Raw genomic sequence first — 19,629 nt, 5'->3', positions numbered from 1 at the left:
GATCATCCAGTGATTGATACCAAGAGCATCGAACTACGCAATTGGAATATGATGTTATGCATCGACCAAATCGGCGAGCCTGACTACCCAATCTTGTTCGTTGCCTCTTACGGCAAGCATAGGTTGATGAAGACCTATTCTAACCTGGGTCTTTATTTAAAAAGTAGATCGAAGGAAATGGAAGCAATTTCTGGCACAAATGTAAACATGTGGAAATAGTATCAAACCTGCCAACAACATTGGCAGATGCACATACTCAAATAATAGATCACATTCTTTTTACACTTGGCATTTGGTTATAATAATGTAAATAAAAGTACTTAGGGCTCCATATGGCAAAAAAGTCATACTAGATAAGGTCTTTTTGCCACAACCACAGATGCACATACTCAAAATATTATCACGTAGTTGGAGAACATTTCAATACCGGGACTAATCAATAATAATCAATTCCTCGTCTCTTGTTTTACGTTTTTTGGTCAGTTTATTTTTTTATATTTCTTTCTTTCAAAGAATAGTAATTGTGATCATGATGAGTTGAGTTACTTGGTTTTTTTTATGCACTTTTTTTTTTATCCAGTGTCAGTAACTGTTGTGGAATGTGGTTTACTTGTCAGTATACTGTGTCTGAGTGGGGTATTCATGTTAAACTGCGGCATGATATCACAGTGCTAGCACCACAGGGCCACGGATAGCCATACTATACTGACTGTACTGATTACATTTAAAAAAGAGCTCTTTTTTTAATGTAATCAGTACAGTCAGTATAGTATGGCTATCCGTGGCCCTAATGCTAGCACTATAAATCCGGACTAGTACAAGCAGCCAGACACACACACACGTGTATATAAGTGCAATAATCTTGGACGCGACGTTAAACCCCATTTCACCTCACCCAATCATGTACATCACGTGACAAATGTTAAAATATCCAATCTGCATTGTACTATGGGCCTTAATGCCTCAATTACTGAATAAACTGTCTGTCTGATATGGTTCACCGCTCGCTGATGTACCGATCCACACTACCAACAACGGAAAGGCAATCTGTACTGTTGACACGCTACTATCGCTATAACGATCAACGCCAACGTGACGATACCCCGTAACCTTTGATATTTGACCAGTGATAACAGATAAATATATGATAATTCTTTCCCAGTGTACATCTCAGTAGCCTGATTAGAAACTGTTTACTTCAAAATGTATCGGACTGTTGTTTTACTGTGGGTTGTGTTCGCTGTCTGTGAGTCACACGTGGTACCCAACTTGAAACAGACCGGACCATGCACTTGCCAATCAGATGCAGGAGTTGTCGATTTGACCCCACTTGCTCTGAATAACGGGACACCTGCGTGAGTACCGTTACATTGAATATTTTTTGTTTGTTTGTTGTTTAACGCACTCAGCAATATTCAAGCCATATGAGGGCGGTCTGTAAATAATCGAGTCTGGACCACACAATTCAGTGATTGACATCATGCGTATCGATCCACGCAATTGAGATACGATGACATGCATCGACCAAGTCAGCGAGCCTGACCACCCGATCCCGTTAGATCTCGTACGACAAGCATAGTCGCCTTATACGACAAGCATGGGTTGCTGAAGACCTATTCTACCCCGGATCTTCACGGGTCCTTTACATTAAATAACACGTACTAAACGTACACGTTCAAACATTAAATAGAGGAGTGGGTGGCCCAGCGATGCAGAGTTTAATTCATTAGCCGTTCCGAGTTGCTATGGTCTTGACCTATGAGTTTTCATCACCCTGACACATCGTGGAACAGCTGCAACACTGCTCACAGACACATTAAACCCAACACACTCACTTATAACTTACAATGTAAGTAAGGTGTGTTGTTATCATAATCCGTCAATAGGTCACCAGCAATCCATGTTGGTCGTGAGAGGCGACCAAATAGAGCGGCTGATCGGGTTCGGTGACTTGGTCGTGAGAGGCGACCAACTAGAGCGGCTGATCGGGTTCGGTGACTTGGTCGTGAGAGGCGACCAAATAGAGCGGCTGTTCGGGTTCGGTGACTTGGTCGTGAGAGGCGACCAAATAGAGCGGCTGATCGGGTCCGGTGACTTGGTCGTGAGAGGCGACCAAATAGAGCGGCTGATCGGGTTCGGTGACTTGGTCGTGAGAGGCGACCAAATAGAGCGGCTGATCGGATCCGGTGACTTGGTCGTGAGAGGCGACCAAATAGAGCGGCTGATCGGGTTCGGTGACTTGGTCGTGAGAGGCGACCAAATAGAGCGACTGATCGGGTTCGGTGACTTGGATGATAGAATGTCATTGTTCTCAGACGGATCGTTGTTCACAATATCAATCACTGGACTGTCTGGTCCACACCTTGATTACAGGCTACAGATTGCAGTCACATAGCCATACAATTGCTGAGTGCGGTGTGTGATGTGTAAGTGAGTTAGGTTTAAAGCCACAGCGTTTCAGATATATCACGGCGTGTCAGCTTGATCATGTGGGAGGAAAGTCCGATGAGATCAGATCTTAGACGTTTACCACTTCGGCGAAACCCACGATCATGGGTTTGTTGGTTTCAAATCAAGAAACATAACCAACGAAATCAGCGGGATTCGAGTCCACGATCACAGGTTTCTGGTACACATCGAATTGCGGCGCTTAAAACGAACGACCAAACCTCCAGTGACCTAGCATGTGATGAGTTATTGATTATCAGTTGGATCGAGCTTTCGCTTATCACACTAATGTGAAGGCCTGACACTAAACAGCTTGTTCCTGCTGTATGTGCGTGACCGCCTCGGTGGTCTAGTGGATGAAGCATCTGCCCGGAGAGCGGAAGGTCCGGGGTTCGATTCCCGGCCGCGTCATACCAAAAGACGTTAACAGATGATGCTTGTTGTTACCCTCCCTGTGCTCGGCATTGAGGGGCCTGGTCGGCTTGGAGTTAGTATACTGTGTCTGAGTGTGTTATTCAGGTTAAACTACGGAAAAGTATCTCCGTTGGGTAGCACTATAAAATTACATTAGTAGAAGCAGCAGCAACACACACACACAAACACACACACACACACACACACACACACACACACACACTGTATAACCTTATTCAGACTTTTTTTCCATAATAATTGACGTTTTAATATTTGTATCCCACCCGTTATACATTTAATTTGTTACAGTTTAACTCCGGCAGTACTCCCCCGGAATGTGTGGGTTAAGGTGTGGGATCCGGGCTGCCTGTTTTTTTGTAAAGCTCTTCCTGAAGTATTACTCTGTGCCACTGTACAGTGGAAGCCTTTTAGGGCCAATTGTTTATTTTTGTGTTTTTTTCTTGAAATTTCAAGATACGGAGTTGAAATTTCTGGATACATACTAAGTTGAAATTTCAAGGTAATGATCTTGAAATTTCAAGAAAAAAAGTTGAATTTTCAAGATAAAAAGTTGAAATTTCAACTTATGTATATTGAAATTTCAACATAGCATCTTACATTTCAACATAGGATGTTGAAATTTCAAGATCATTATCTTGAAATTTCAGCTTAGTATATATCTTGAAATTTTAACTTAGTATATATCTTGAAATTTGAACATTAAAAAATAACCTTGAACGGCTTCCGTAGGTAGCACTAGAGTCACAAACACATCACATGATATAACTGGCCTTTGAGATCAAGATATGCGTGTATTCGAAATAATTGTTTTCTTGACAAAATGTTCCTGTGTAAAGAAATAACATTCCTTTATTGCCCAACTTATGAGATTCAATCGAGCATGCTCTTTCTACCAAGATTTCAAAGAACGTCATACGACTCTTGCTCAGAAGTTGTTTGATCAAGGTTACAACATTCAAGGCCTCAGTAAAGCTTTCAAAACGTTTTATGGTAGACATGTGGAGGACATTTCCACATTTGACGCATCAGTGACAAAAATGATGTCCGATGCAATTCCCTATTTTCACTTGTACCATATGTTCCCATATGGTTTTTTTCACGTGAACAATTGACTTGCCTGTGCATGTGTTTGTGACGGGTGTCACCGGTGGGGCAGGCTACGCTCACGTTTTCGCGCCACCTGGTATCATTACTATTTGATAGTGATTCATAAACACTTGCTCGTGATATAGTCGGAATTGTACAAATAATGTCATTAAACGTAAAAATAATACAACGTTAAAACAGCCATAACATACTGAGAATATCGAGGTATGAATGAAATAGAAGGTACCAGGACCCACTTGCACAAAGCGATCTTAGCGCTAAGTGAGTGAGTGAGTTGGGTTTAACGCCGCTTTTAACAGTATTCCAGTTATATCGCGGCGTGTTAATGTGGGAGGAAAGCCCGAAGTGATGCAGGTCTCAGACGTTTACCAGTTCGGTGAAACCCACAAGCACGGGTATGGTGCTGACAAACCTAGAAACATAATTGGGGTAAACCGGGTTTCGAACCCACAATCATAGGTTTCTGGCGTGCCAAAGGGACGCAACTCTGCACAGCGATTCCCACACTGTGACATCTTTGCTTGTTGATGAAACTCCCGTCATGCAGAGCGGCCCTTTGTGTAATGTACAAATCGCAGGTAGACAACACAGTCAGCGGTCTCAAAGTATAAATGTTTCTGTGGGTGTCAACACTATATTTGCTGGCAACATTACTGGTTGAAACACAACGATTAATCTCGTGAAACCCGGTTCCACTCAAAAGACGCCGGATTGTCATTGAAAGTGATAGTGAAACCGAGTAATGCATCTACTCTAACCTCACCTCCGCGAGACATTCTTCAAGTGAGAGAGCGGTTTGATTGGAAAGTATATATAATTGAAGTTACACCAGGGATATAATCAGATTACACAGAATCGTTGTTGTTACCGTTATTAAAGTTTCAATTATTCTGCAAAAGTCTGTTCAAGTATTATGTTTAAAATACTCCGAGGAACTTTTTTCTCAGCGAAGGAATATGCCATAAAGGAGTGAAGAGGTTGTTTATTTTAGATCACAGTAACTTCACCCGGCTATGGAAAACCTGTATCACTACGCACGATCTATACGTACGATTTCGACAAGTTGCTGATGTTAATGTTAATGCATTTATTCCTTGTAAGGGAAACAAAAATGTCAAAATGATAAATAGAATTCATCACCAGTGGTTCTTTTTCGTCCGGTTAATCGGTATTTGCCCTGCAAAAGACTCGGTTGATATTTCCCATATTAAAAAAACACTGGTGATGAAACCTCTGTGTATGTTATGAAGCAATGTATCTGATGAGGGAATGTTCGAGAAGAAGGAGTGTTCCAGATGTAGGACAGTTTCCGATGTAGGAATGTATCCCCATGTAGGAATTTGTCAGAATGCATGAGATGTAGGATTTGTCAGTTGTAGGAATGCATCACACATACAGTAAACTACGGTTATAACGAACTCAAAGGGACCACTAAATTTAGTTCGTAATAACCGTAGTTCGTTATATGCATATATACAGCATATATTCATTAAATGGCCGGGACTAAAAAATAAGTTCGTTATATCGGTCAGTTCGTTATAAGCGTTTTCGTTATAAACTTAGTTTACTGTATTTTGTTGTCAGATTTAACCACCTCCACGATCTTCTCGGGCGTGATCGGTTCTCCTGGAACCCATGTGTCCCGTTCACACAAGCTGCGTGCAAGGACGCGGCCGTCTGTCGGTACAGTGGCTCCCAGCCAGGGGTTGTTGTCGGCACCCAGCAGAGCGCCAGGTTCGTCTCCAACAAGGTGGAAGGCTTGTCCCTGGAATACTCGCAAGGAGAAGTGTAAGTGTAATCTTCTAGTTGTGGTTGACAAGCATTATTAGTTTAATATATTTTATGATTTTGATATTCAGTTATCCATTCGTATATTTGTCCCCACTATTTTGCCTTTAATGCCCAATGGAACTTGCATGGGCGGATAATCGAGACTGGCCGTTTTCTGATATTTTGATGATACTTCAAAGCAAGTTATACAAAAAACATTTCCACTGTGCATGGTGTGGCGTGGCTTTTTGTGTTGCGTGTTGTGTTGTGTTGCGTGGCGTTGCGTGACGTGGGTTGGGGTTAGGAGGCGTGGCGTGGCGTGGCGTGACTTGGCGTGGCTCGGCGTGGCGTGGCGTGGCGTGGCGTGGCGTGGAGTCCTTGGTTTGCCATCAACATGGTGTGTTTCACCCAAATGGTAAACGTCTTAGGCCTGCATAACCTCGAATTTTCCACTCACACACGCCACACAAGTGTAAGTCAGCGTACATATGCTTTGTGTTTCGTTGAGTATGGGATAGTGATGCAACAATTTATCTTATTAAGCTCAGTGTTGTTTAGCGAGTCAGAATGTAGCGTAGCTCCCTCTCTGTTCTATTAAGGCGTTAAATACTGTACTCTGTTACTCGCTACAGGGTCATATCAATCAAGCTGAAGTGCAGCCAGGAAGCGAAACCGGATGCTCTCTGGATTACAGGACAGGTTTCCGGAAGTGGTCCATATGTAAGTATGAAGGACTCTCGTACAGGCTAACTCAGACATATGTTTACGGTGAAACTACATAACCCTATATCGGTCGATAATTCCGAACGCTACCTCCGGACAAACAAGGCTTTACTGTATTTTAACATGAATAACAAGACAATAGTTACACTGTGTTCATAGAATTCGGAACGGGGTTAGAAATTGTCCACAGCAACCCTTACTTGTCATCAGAGGCGACTAACAGGATTCCCGACATGGGTACAATGTGTGAGGCCCATTTCTGGTGTCCCCCACCGTGATATTGCCGGAATATTGCTAAAAAGGGCGTAAAACCATACTCACTCACCTGAAACAAACACGGAAACACATGGCGCGAGTGATTCTTTGTCACTGATGCGCCAAATTTGTCTTTACGTGTCTTTATTATAAAACTTGTTGTTAAATGAAGTCCTGGCGAGGGAGACAAAACGTCTCTCCTCGAATGTGGCGTGACATAGAGTGACATGTGAAAGTGTCCATTCCCCAGGTATGTGCACGAGATAGTGAGTGAGTCAGTTGGGTTTAACGCCGCTTTTAACAGTATTCCAGTTATATCGCGGCGTGTCAGCTTAATGTGGGAGGAAAGCCCGAAGTGATGCAGGTCTCAGACGTTTACCACTTCGGTGAAACCCACGAGCAAACCTAGAAACATAATAATCGGGGCGAACCGGGATTCGAACCCACAATCATAGGTTTCTGGCGTGCCCAAGGGACGCAACTCTGCACAGCGAATCGCGGCGCCCTAGACGATTGGGCCACCCGTGCCCCCTGGAATATTGAATATACTGATGGTGAAGATAACCGGGGACTAAAGCTTTACTGTTTGTTTCTATTTTGTCATCGAATGATGCCGATGTAATGTTTAAACTGTCTTTATTTGTAAAACATGGGATGGAACTACGAAATAACATGTTGAGTGGAAGTTCATAATTTTAATTACCTCACCCTAGAAAGTCCTCATGATTATCACCGATTGTTAAATGAATGTTATATTTATATAATTTTTGTTGTATCTCCCAATCTGTAAATTCTCACCCACTGTATTTATCTGAACTTGTATATGGGCCCATGGCCTTTGATACAATAAACGTCTTTGACTTGACTACTGAGGCCTTGCAGGTTGGAACCTTGATGAAACAACTTTTGACCAAGAGTGATATGACGCTCTTGGAAATCTTCAAAGAAAGAGCATACTCGATTGTATCGCAAATGTGTCAGACAATCTTGTGGAGAGGTTTTTGTCACTCTGAATCTTTATGCTCAGATCTAAATATGAAACAGACGAGGCGGTCGCTCTTGTCTCTTCTAGTTCTAGTTCAGGCGGGTATGTCAGTGAAAGGGAATTGGCTATGTGAGTGAGTGAGTTGGGTTTAACGCCGCTTTTAACAGTATTCCAGTTATATCACGGCGTGTCAGCTTAATGTGGGAGGAAAGGCCGAAGTGATGTAGGTCTCAGACGTTTACCACTTCGGTGAAACCCACGAGCACGTTTGGTGCTGACAAACCTAGAAACATAATCGGGGCGAACCGGGATTCGAACCCACAATCATAGGTTTCTGGCGTGCCCAAAAGACGCAACTCTGCACAGCGAATCGTGATGCCTTAGACGACTGGGCCACCCGTGCCCCCTGGCTGTGTAATGGTTATTGAACGATATCAGATATCATCGATATACTTGAAGTTTAAGTCAAAGTTCTTGGCCAAATAAACAAACACATCGGCAAGAAGGGGAGCACAGTTGGTTCCCATGGGGATGTCTACCTAAATTTAACAATTTTATCAGTGAGGAAGTTCATCATTTCATGATCACATATCAGTTTCTCAGTAAATATCAATTGCTTTAATTCTTGAAAAATTGTCCTGAACCCAAGAACGTAGAAACTAAATGTTTCGACACAATTTCGACAATTCGTCATCTCAGTTATCGGTACATTGGAAAAGTCCAAGGTGAAGGTCAGCTTCCATCAATAACGCATATGTCCCCTGTTGAAATTGATAGCGGCCGGACATCTCCTGCCCATGCAGGAGACGAGTATGCAAATCATATCCTGGGGAATGGTAGCCCACTCGGCCTGCAGAGCAAATGCCAACTGCTGCAACGTCTGGGGTTGTGGTTGACGTCGGCGTAGCCGTCTATCCAAATCATCCCACAGGTGCTCTATTGGTTTCAAACCTGGGAATCTGGAGGGCCAAGGGGAGAACATCAACGTTGTTGTTGTATAGATAGGCTCTTGTGATCCGTGCTGTATGCGATCGAGCCGGAACCTGCTGTTATACACCGTTGCCGTTGGCTACAATTGGGAGGACGTGTGGTAGGAGAGTGAGTGAGTGAGTGAGTTGGGTTTAACGCCGCTTTTAACAATATTCCAGTTATATCACGGCGTTGTGTTAGGAGAACTTTGTTTATGTATCAATAAGCCGTAAGATTGCCCTGGATATAGACCAAACCTGTCCTGCCAAGATGAGAGATAGACGCCCACATCCTAACGCTACCCCCACCAAACCTGTCCACTCCCTGTACGCAGTTTCCGGCGTAACGTTCTCCCCGATGTCTGTAGACCCGTGCTCTTCCATCCCCTCGACGGAGGAGAAATCTTGATACGTCGCTGAACCAAACATCTCTCCATCCGTTGAGACCATACCCTGTGTTGACGACACCAATGCAGTCGTTGTTGACGATGTTGTCGACTCAATATGACGCGTCGAGCAGGACGTCTTGCTCGTAGACCTGCTGCTCTTAAACGGCTTCGTACGGTCTGGTCGGAGATTCTGCTCAGTCCGGGTATTTTGGTTGCGGTTGAGGTGGCTGTGGTCGTCCTTTGACGTAGGTGACGGAGTCGGATGTAGCGATCTTGGGCGGGGGCGGTTACTCGTCCCGACCTTGGCCGATCACGTGTTGACCCATGCTGTTGAAACTGCTCCCATAGCCTTGTGATGGTGCTGGGCGCTACATTGAAATCCCTGGCTACAGCTGATCTGGATTCCCCTGCCTGCAAGCGGCCTATGACCTTGTTTCGTTGCACCTCTGTTAATCTTGGCATGTTGTTGAACTGTCACTGTCCGATTGACGTAGATGTCAGGCCATCAAAAACTCTGCACTGCAACAGTGCTGCTGCACGTGCAGTGCGTGCAGCTCCATGGCTCTTTTGTTAATGCACTGAGTGCGTTTTTCCGAATCGTACGGATTATGGTTTGCATGTCCTTGTTGTGATCATTTTGATCTGGGAAATTTGTCACTGACACTATAACAGATTGAACTTCTTCATTTTGCACCTCTTGGTCCTTAATTTTGCTTTTATGGGCAAAATATCCGTATTGCGTTTCTTTTTTTGAAGAGTATATAGTGCTATGCTCTTTGAGGCCTTCTCAGTGGGAACAACTACAAACTTTTCATAATAGGGCACCCAGACTTTTGATGTCAGCTGGCTGGGACAGAATTGGTTTATTCCAATGATGGTTCCTCTTATTCAATTTATGCATTCTAGCACTGACTTAACCCACTCTGAAAGACCTTCAGCAGGTTCCTCTTTTTTGGCCCATTATTATTATCGGCTTTGACAGCATCGACAATGAGTTTAAAGTTGTGATCTCAGTTGGTAGGAGGCTGCTCACGATAGTTCGTTCATAGTTGAATAACACCACTGTCAACAATAGGTGAGGTGAAATAGGGTTTGAAGTTGCGTTCATCATTGTTGCACTAATATAGCAACGTGTGTGTTTGTACTCGTCCAGAATACCTACTCAGACACAGTATTCTGACCCCAAGCCGACCAGTCCTTGTTTTCGCCCCTTAACGCCGAGGGCCAGACAGGGAAACAAGTACTCTCTTTTAACGTCGAACCCCGGACCTTCTGCTCTCCTGGCAGACGCCCTACCACTAGACCACGGTGGCGGTCTGTCAACAACAGAGAAGCCACTGTGATTATGAAAAATGCCATTTCAGCTGCAGATAGATTTAAACCAGCACCTAAGATGTGGACTACCGTAAATAAAGCGATTTCAGGGCTTTGAATGTCGTAACTATTCTTCGTCAACACAGGCGTCGCCCCAACACGACCCCAGCCTTGTTGAGAGCGGCGCACCTACACTGTGGTTCCTTGTTACAGGTTATGACATTATTCAGTAGCCACGCTTGTGCCAGGCCAAGTAACCTTGGCGGCAAGACAACTGGACCAGCACCTGGTGGTGACAACACAACGACGTTTCCGCCGTTCCCGACGTTCCCGACACCTGGTGCTGTTACTATAACAGCCAAGCCTACCAATCTTCAGACTATCACACTGCTGATATCTGTAGAAGTGTAAGTACATGTAGACGACGAACATGCTAAACAATGATGGGTTGGGGTCACTAACGGAATTATTACACGCTCAAAACTCGTGTTCCAGTTCCAGGTTAGGCCACATGAACAATTTTCTTCTCATAATTTACAATAAATTTGTATGTAAATCGAATTTTAATGTAAATTAAATTTCGATTTCCAAACCTCACCGATCTACCTTCACAAATCTACCAAAACGCCACTCAAGGGTTTGAAATCTTTCAACCTTTCCTGATTTGAAAACTCTTGATCACGAATCGCATTGCTGGTCGTGCGGTGCGGTGCGGTGCGGTGCGGTGCGGTGCGGTGCGGTGGGGTGGGGTGGGGTGGGGTGGGGTGGGGTGGGGTGGGGTGGGGTGGGGTGGGGTTGGGTGGGATGAGGTGAAGTGAAATGCTTTTAACATCGCGTTCCTGATTATTTGACTTATATAGCGACGTAAGAGCGTATGTGTGCTTGTCTGATTTTACCAGTCAGAACTAATGCCGGTTTTAAATAGAGCTAGTCCACTCAGATACTAATACCATGGGTACCCAACTCAGTATAGTGCCGACCAGTCATTATGTTAGCCCTTTAATGTCGAGCTCTAGCTAAGCTAACAATCTACCATCATTTAACGTCTTTTGGTATGACGCGCCCGGAATCGAACCACAGAGCTCTCCAAGAAGACGCTATATCTACTGAATCACTAGACTGCTTTATAATCATCAATTGTCGTACTTACCAATTTCGTGTAGTTTTCTGTTTATTTCTTCCTTTCAGACTGGCTACAGTTTTTATTCTAATTGTTGCTGTGATTGGCCTTGTGATTCTCGTCAACCGGAAGTTACGTCAGAACCGGGCGTCTCCTCCTGCCTACGGCCAACTTGTGATAGGCAACGATGATGATGATGATGATGCCTTCTTGCTAAAACTATAGACGGCTCACTATTTATACACCAAATACGAGGGCTCGTCAAAACGTTCTAAGCCTTACAAACAGACCAACAATTGTGAAAGTGTTTTTAGTTTTCTTTTTCAACTTAATCTCCCTGCTTTTAAATACACTTCTCATATCAAAAGTGAAGCTTTTAGATTCCAGTCAGGGAGAAGTTTTCTGACGCCACCCCGAAACACAGTGGAATAGCTAGGGCACATATCCCCCCACTCTTGTGACATGCGCCCAAGAATGTCTTGGGGATAGTCAGTTGGCCACCAGAGGAAAAGAGGCTTAGTTTAGATTTTCGTTCCCACATTTTCCTGTATACCTTAAACCTTTTCTATTGCATAAAGGAGGTATCTGTACACAATTTCCATTGGGTAGTAAGCTTGCAAGTGTGTGCAGGAATTTTCAGGGGGTCAAAATTGCATAAATTGAAGGAAAAATGCATAATTTGACAAGATTGGGTGTAACATTTTTATTAAGTCATTAAACTATCCAAATTATGTCTTTGATTACAGGTAATATGTTCGGTTATCTGAATTTGGCAAACATTTTGTTTCATTTAACTGTTATTCTAATTCTCAGTGGAAACATTGGTAAAAATCATGTTTTTTTACTTCATTTTCAAATCTTGTGAGTAGGTAAAACACTAATTCCATTGGAATGACTGATCGGTACTTGTGTCCATTTGGACCCCTATCACGTTCCACTGGCTTTAACTTATATACAAACGGCCTCAACAGACCAAATACACTTGCAATGAACCACTCAAACAAGGAACTACATTGACTAGTTCACTTTGTCATATCCCATTGTTGCAAGTTAGTCAGGCTTAGAACTTTTGACCAGCCCTCGTACATTCTGTTCTTTTTAGGTAATACCGAAAGACCCAGAATGATTACAAAAGGTCGGCGATTTATATTTCAAATAAAAGATGTAAATAAAAATGTTCCAGTGTGACGTAATTTGTTAATACACATGAAGTACAATCAGTTTGTAATGCCAAGCTGCCTTTGGTCCAACACGTTGAGAAGTGGTTACCGTTATTATAATATAGCCGTAAGTGTATCTATTTTTTGTTAAAAGAGGAAAAAGACATTTTTGTGTGAACAAAGACAGGCAGTGGTAAATCACTTTCATGCTGAGGTGTCGTGGATGTTGATTTTGTGAAACGTTCACTGATTGGACGATCAATATGTGCAATAGTCCAATCATATTCTGCACATGAAAGTGGACTTGATGTCGCAAGGGTGGAAGGTTGATAACAAGGTCTGTGACGCACTTGACTCGGGAAGACGGGGGAGGGCAACCACCTGGCTCTCGACTAAATGGCAAAAGCGCTGCGACAGGCGGGGGGGGGGGGGGGGGGGGGGGGGGGGGCTGGGGCTGCTTTCACCCGTTCGGCGGAGAAAGGGCAGGACGAGACATGCATCAGCTGGTATGAAGGAGTGCGAGATAATACTAGATTGATAAGTCATCATATTTACACAACTTCCTATGAAGCACAGTTACCTTTTTTCCGTTAGTATATAATAACAATATACCATTCGGAATATATAACAGGGAATTATACTCTATGTATCGCACATGTATAGCTGCAAACACACACACACACACACACACACACACACACACACACACACACACACACACACACACACACACACACACCGTCTACTCCAGGAACGAGGGGCGGTGGGGTAGACCCGGGTTCGATTCCCGACATGGGTACAATGTGTGAATATTGCTAAAAGCGGCGTAGAACCGCACTCACTCACTCACACCAGGAACGTAACCGCCATCTTTATAACCTCATGACTAATTGAAGCATACGTAAAATATGTTGAACCATGTTACAAGGTCAAAATTGCCCGGTAGAATCTTGCAAGTCGTTGCAGTTTTGCTGAAAAAACATTGCAATCCTATACAAACTGTTGCTGGTCATTGAACGTGCTAAACTGGTGATTTAGCTGGACATAGCTCAAATCTATTGTCAGATTAATACATCATTTTCAATCTTTAAATGTCTAACTACTTCAAGTGGCATTCAAGGTTGGTATAATCAACAATGGAGTTCTATGAGTGAGTAAGTGAGTTGGGTTTAACGCCGCTTTTAACAGTATTCCAGTTATTTCGCGGCGTGTCAGCTTAATGTGGGAGGAAAGCCCGAAGTGATGCAGGTCTTAGACGTTTACCACTTTGGTGAAACCCACGAGCACGGGTATGGTGCTGACAAACCTAGAAACATAATCGGGGCGAACCGGGATTCGTACCCACAATCAAAGGTTTCTGGCATGCCCAAGGGACGCAACTCTGCACAGGGAATCGCGGCGCTTTAGACGACTGGGCCACCCGTGCCCCAGGAGTTCTATGGATACACTTCATCCAAACGGCCTACCACGAGCTCATCACTAAACAATCTATATCTCATTTCCATTGTCCATTGTAATCTTTTTATGTTAATCCTTCTCATACGGAAGAAAATTTATTGATGTCAACTTCTGATGAAGGAGTAAGCCTATACTCCGAAACGTTGTGTTCCTCATAATAAGGACGTTGACATCCATAAATTCTCTTCCTTATGTGTATCACTTCTAAATGCCTTTCAAAGACTTAATCATTGTCATCTTGATACTGGCTTCCAATCCACTTGTCCGTACCAGCCACTGTTTGTTTGTTACTGTCAATCCCATTTGTTCTAATATGTACATTATCAGACTTCTTACTTCAACCTTATCTGTTGTATAAACCCATCTATCATCATTTAATCGCGTATAATATAGAATACTAAACGAGCTCCCGTGTAATACCAATTTTATGCAACGAGTGAATAGTTGTGGTATCTGACGAGCGAAAGCGGTATTATACGCGATTACCGAAAACTATCGTAGCGGTAAGGTTATCGCAAGTCACATACTTTAACTTAGACCAACGACTGTCGTTGCGCTACAGTGCGATCGCCTTGTGAAACGGGGCCTTGCACCTCAAAGTTTATAATCACGTCACAGTTCCCGATGACGTAATTTTGGAATTTTGTTGCAAGACCGATCAGCGAAACAATGCCATGTGACGTCAGCCTAGCAACAAGGTTGCTGGGGTAATCGAGTGTGCATAAGCTCCTCTCAGTGATCTATCATCTCTACCCGCAATGTCGTTGATTAAGCCAAGGGATGTCGCGAGCTTTCAATATTTGTTCGTAAAACGTGTTCCGAGGGTACATAAGCACGCGTGTTGGTATTACACAATGTTTAATACAGCTGTATGTTTATTAAACGGGTGATCTCTTCACGGGCAAGTAATAATCATCATTTATCCCCATGTACACAACCTTTCTACTTCACATTCTGAACATCACTTGCTTCACAACGGTGTTAGTGTCTACACCAAAACGTTGCATTCATTGCAAAAATGAAGCAGTATATCCATAGAACTATCTCCCTATAAATGTCTTCTCTTCCTCTTCTTGCTTCTTTGATTCCTCTTCTTTTTGTAAATATGATCTTCTTCTTCACTTTATTCAGGACCCGTGAAGATTCCGGTGTAGAATAGGTCTCCAGCAACCCATGCTTGCCGTAAAAGGTGACTATGCTTGTCGTAAGAGGCGACTAACGGGATCGGGTGGTCAGGCTTGCTGACTTGGTTGATGCATGTCATCGATCCCAATTGCGTATATCGATGCTCATGATATCAATCACTGGATTGTCTTGTCCAGACTCGATTATTTACAGACCGCCGTCATATAGCTGGAATATTGCTGAGTGCGGCGTTAAACAACAAACCAACAAACCAACTTTATTCAGTTATTGTAGGCCACGGGCCGATTTGAACACCCGAAATACAATTTAGGTGCAAACAGTAAAAATATAACACATGTCTTTGCTATTTTTAACAAAAGCAGTTTTAACATAATTGAATATTATCAAAGTTGGAGTATTTGTGTTCTTACAGCATTGGCGTCAAACAGGTATTTTGCTGTATTCATATTGACAATAGGGTCTTGTGATGACAGTGGTGTATTAAACTTCAGAATATTTGGAAAGATGTAAAATTTAGATATTATGTAACTTTGCTATTAGATGTCTATAAGCTGGACAAATTAACAAAAAGTGATATTCGTATTCCATATGGTTTAAGTTACAAACTTAACATTTCTAAATTCAGGAGGAATATGATATATATGTATACACACATATATGTAGATGTTGTGATCCCCCAGATGAGCTACAGTGTGACGATCCAGCAGTAACGACCCACCAGTGATCTGTGGCGCCTTAGAACCCCCCCCCCCCCCCCCCCCCCTCCACCTGAAGATCCGGCTTAGAATTGATCTTCAGCAACACATGCTTGTCTGCAGAGGCGACTAATGGGATCAGGTGGTCATATTCGCTGACGTGGTTTTACCCTTTCCCACTTGCGTGGATCGATGCTCATTATGTCTACCACAGTATTGTCTTGTCACGATTCGATTATTTGCAGACCGCCGTCCAATAGCTGGCAAATTGATGAGTGAGGCGTTAAAGAACAACAAACAAAAAACATGTTTTCAGACGGTCTGAGCAGGAATTGCCATCAGACGTCGAACAGGAACGGGCTGTCCTGTTTTCTACACTCACATCAAGGAAATTTGCACTCTTTGTAGGGTTTTGCTTAACTGCTCAGTTACGTCCTCAAATTGTTGCCTGGGCGGTCGGGTAGCCTGGTGGTCAAAGCGTTCGCTCGTCAAGCCAAAGACCCGGGTTCGATTCCCGACACGGGTACAATGTGTAAAGACATATCTGGTACCCTCCGCCGTGTTATTGCTGTAATGTTGCTAAAAGCGGCGTAAAACCATGGTCAAGGTATGATTTACATTCATATTGACTGTGACCCTGATACTGTGTAATGCGATAAAATAATACTTACTATTGCATGGCAATGAAAGCACTAAAATAATTTTACGTTTGAGAAAGTACGCGGTGATTATTGTTTAATATATTATGTTCTGAACGAATGTATGAAATAAACAGATTTGGATGCGTCCGACGTATTCTTTGTACGGTATATCCCGGTAAAACGGTACTACTACTACTACTACTACTACTACTACTACTACTACTACCACTACGTCCGACTTATTCTTTGTACGGTATATCCCGGTATAAGAGTACTACTACTACTACTACTACTAATAATAATAATAATAATAATAATACCAAATCGGCCCAAACTAAGTTTTTCAGGGAGAGGCTCTCTGAACGACCACTGCATCGAATATATGTTCAGTATGTTGAAAAGATCAGGAACCCTGCAGAGTCCAAGTCGGCTGACCTGAAATGTGAAACTCACAGTGCGATTCCACATGCCAGTGTACTATTTCACGTCCTGTCGACCGCAACTTGTCTAGTGGAGTGTCTGCCCAGAGAACGGAAGGTTGGTGGTTCGATCCCCGGGCGCGTCATAACAAAATACGGTAACAGATTGTACTGTTTGTTCCTTTTCTGACGCTCGGCAGGAAGGGGTAAAACAAGGATTGGTCGACTCGGGGTCAGTATACTGTGTCTATCACTCTCTTGTGTGCGACTTTAAACCCTATTTTACCTCACCCGCGGATTGTCATCTTAAACTCAGACTTTGGAGAAACACATAAGCTAGGCGGCACTGACAAGACAAGGATTATATAATAAATGCGAATATTGCATTCGAACTCAGAGTCAGTTATCGTAACAAACTCAGAAAACCACCAGAAAATAAGTGCGCACTAAATGCCGTTTCCAGTGAGAAAACAATATAATATTTATGTTTATTTGTTGTTTAACGCCACACTCAGCAATATTCCAGCAATATACAGACGGCGGTCTGTAAATAATCGAGTCTGGGCCAGACAATCCAGTGATTGATATCATGAGCATCAATCCACACAATTGGGATACGATGACATGCATCAACGAGGTCAGCGAGCCTGACCACCCGATCCTGTTAGACATCTCTTACGACAAACATAGTCACCTTTTATGGCAAGTATGGGTTGCTGAAGACCTATTGTAACCCGGTCTTCATCAACCCATGCTTGTCTAAAACGTGACTACTGGATTGGTACAACATTCAATGTTCTAGGATCGATAATTTCCATTCTGCTCTATAAAGTCAGATATATAGGTCAGCAGAGGCACGGTTTAAGTTGACCTTGAAGCCTGCCTTGAAGTGACACAGAATGACGTCCTGCTTAACCTGATTTAACCGGATTAGTTGACCGTTGACAGGCAACATGGATGGGGCCTCTTAGCTGCGTCTTCCTCATTTCCCTGGTATTATCGATACTGCATTTATTCTTGTCACGGATGAAGCGACCATTCTCTGAATGAAAAAGAAGTGAATCTTTCTTAATTGAAAGTACAAATTTCCCCTCAAAGTATAATCTGTTTGATGACACATATATATAAGGAAAAAGTTAAGCACACCCTTATATATTTCATTATTGCTTGATCCCAATATTTGTAACAGTCATGAAGGATTGTCTTCTCGTGATGATGTTATCAGTCATGTTTGACGAAAGCTCACGTGCCATGCATGGTACAAGTATGCCCGTGCAGCATGCTACCCTCGAGTATCTCTAAAAGCAGTACATCCAAACGTTAAAATTGCTTTCTTAAGCTCGGTTTTAAACAGTTATTCCGTGACATTGTGTGACCATGGCACGAAGCTGATTATCAAACCCCACAAGATGGCAAATAACCGGCGTGCATAACGCAGGAATGTCTTGTAATGCCATTGGTCGGAATTTGGGGTAACCGTATCAAAACACTGGCGTAAGCCGTTTATTCGAGACACATGCTCAGACCGGTGATGGACAGGACCGTCCCAGATCCGAAAGACCTCCTTTGACGACACATCGCGAAGACAGGGACCTTCATCGTCTCATACGCCGAGAACCCTTTTTAACAAGTACTCTGAGTGAGTGAGTGAGTGAGTTGGGTTTAACGCCGCTTTTAACAGTATTCCAGTTATATCACGGCGTGTCAGCTTGATGGGGGAGGAAAGCCCGAAGTGATGCAGGTCTCAGACGTGTACCACTTCGGTGAAACCCACGAGCACGGGTATGATGCTGACGAACCTAGAAACATAATTGGGGCGAACCGGGATTCGAACCCACAATCATAGGTTTCTGGCGAGCCTAAGGGACGCAACTCTGCACAGCGAATTGCGGCGCCTAAGACTTTCGATATAACACTCACTTTCGATATAACCCCTTTTGCATCTTGGTTTGTTTAACAATTTTCTTAGCTGGGTCATTTTACCCAAACAGATGACGGATTCTACACCCAAGGGTTGGAGCCCTACTCGTAGATCTCGGCCTACATCCTTTGATGTAAGAAATTGCGATAAAAATTAAAAACTTGCAAGCTCCGACGTTCATACAGTTTGGCCCTCACTCTATGAAGGTTCATACTCCAATGAACTCACACAAAGTGAAGTCAATTCTTAAATTTGTACCAGCACCTACTGACATTACTTAACAGTAACAGCAATGTTTGTTTGTTGTTTAACACCGCACTCAGCAATATTCCAGCTCTATGGCGGCGGTCTGTAAATAATAGAGTCTGAAACAGACAATCCAGTGATTGACATCATGAGCATCGATCCACGCGATTGGGATCGATGACATGCATGAAACCAAGTCAGCGAGCCTGACCACCCGATCTCGGTAGTCGCGTCGTACGACATATTCTGAAGACGTATTCTACCCCGGAACCTCACTGGTCTCATCCACATTAAAAGCGCACAGTGGGGGGTAGAACCTGAGAGCGAATATATATTTTCTGAAGTACCCACGCATTCCACACCAGACCCGCTGGAAGAAGGAGTTCTACTAGCCTTGCTACGAAATAAGTCTATGGATGTATCGTAATT

At 43.3% G+C, this 19,629-nt stretch overlaps 1 protein-coding gene across 1 annotated transcript; it reads left to right on the top strand.

The window, feature by feature from the left end:
- Window positions 1-1,149: 1,149 nt before the first annotated feature.
- On the top strand, window positions 1,150-12,119 carry LOC124145475. Its single transcript, XM_046515251.2, has 5 exons — window positions 1,150-1,355; window positions 5,575-5,778; window positions 6,393-6,480; window positions 10,608-10,801; window positions 11,583-12,119. The coding sequence occupies exons 1-5, from the start codon at window positions 1,204-1,206 to the stop codon at window positions 11,737-11,739; spliced, it is 795 nt and encodes a 264-aa protein (XP_046371207.2). The 5' UTR covers window positions 1,150-1,203; the 3' UTR covers window positions 11,740-12,119.
- Window positions 12,120-19,629: the final 7,510 nt, after the last annotated feature.

Source organism: Haliotis rufescens, unplaced genomic scaffold (genome assembly GCF_023055435.1).
Source record: "Haliotis rufescens isolate VD_foot unplaced genomic scaffold, xgHalRufe1.0.p SCAF_10, whole genome shotgun sequence".
Taxonomy (NCBI): Eukaryota; Metazoa; Mollusca; class Gastropoda; order Lepetellida; family Haliotidae; genus Haliotis; species Haliotis rufescens.
The sequence above is the reverse complement of the archived record's forward strand: the minus strand, read 5'-3'. Positions and strand labels throughout refer to the sequence as shown.

Excerpts from the sequence above, each read along its gene's own strand:
- LOC124145475 (XM_046515251.2), top strand. The coding sequence starts at position 1,204 with ATGTATCGGACTGTTGTTTTACTGTGGGTTGTGTTCGCTGTCTGTGAG. Across the intron at positions 5,779-6,392 it reads GAATACTCGCAAGGAGAAGT|GGTCATATCAATCAAGCTGA; the intron begins GTAAGTGTAATC and ends TACTCGCTACAG. Across the intron at positions 6,481-10,607 it reads TTTCCGGAAGTGGTCCATAT|GTTATGACATTATTCAGTAG; the intron begins GTAAGTATGAAG and ends TCCTTGTTACAG.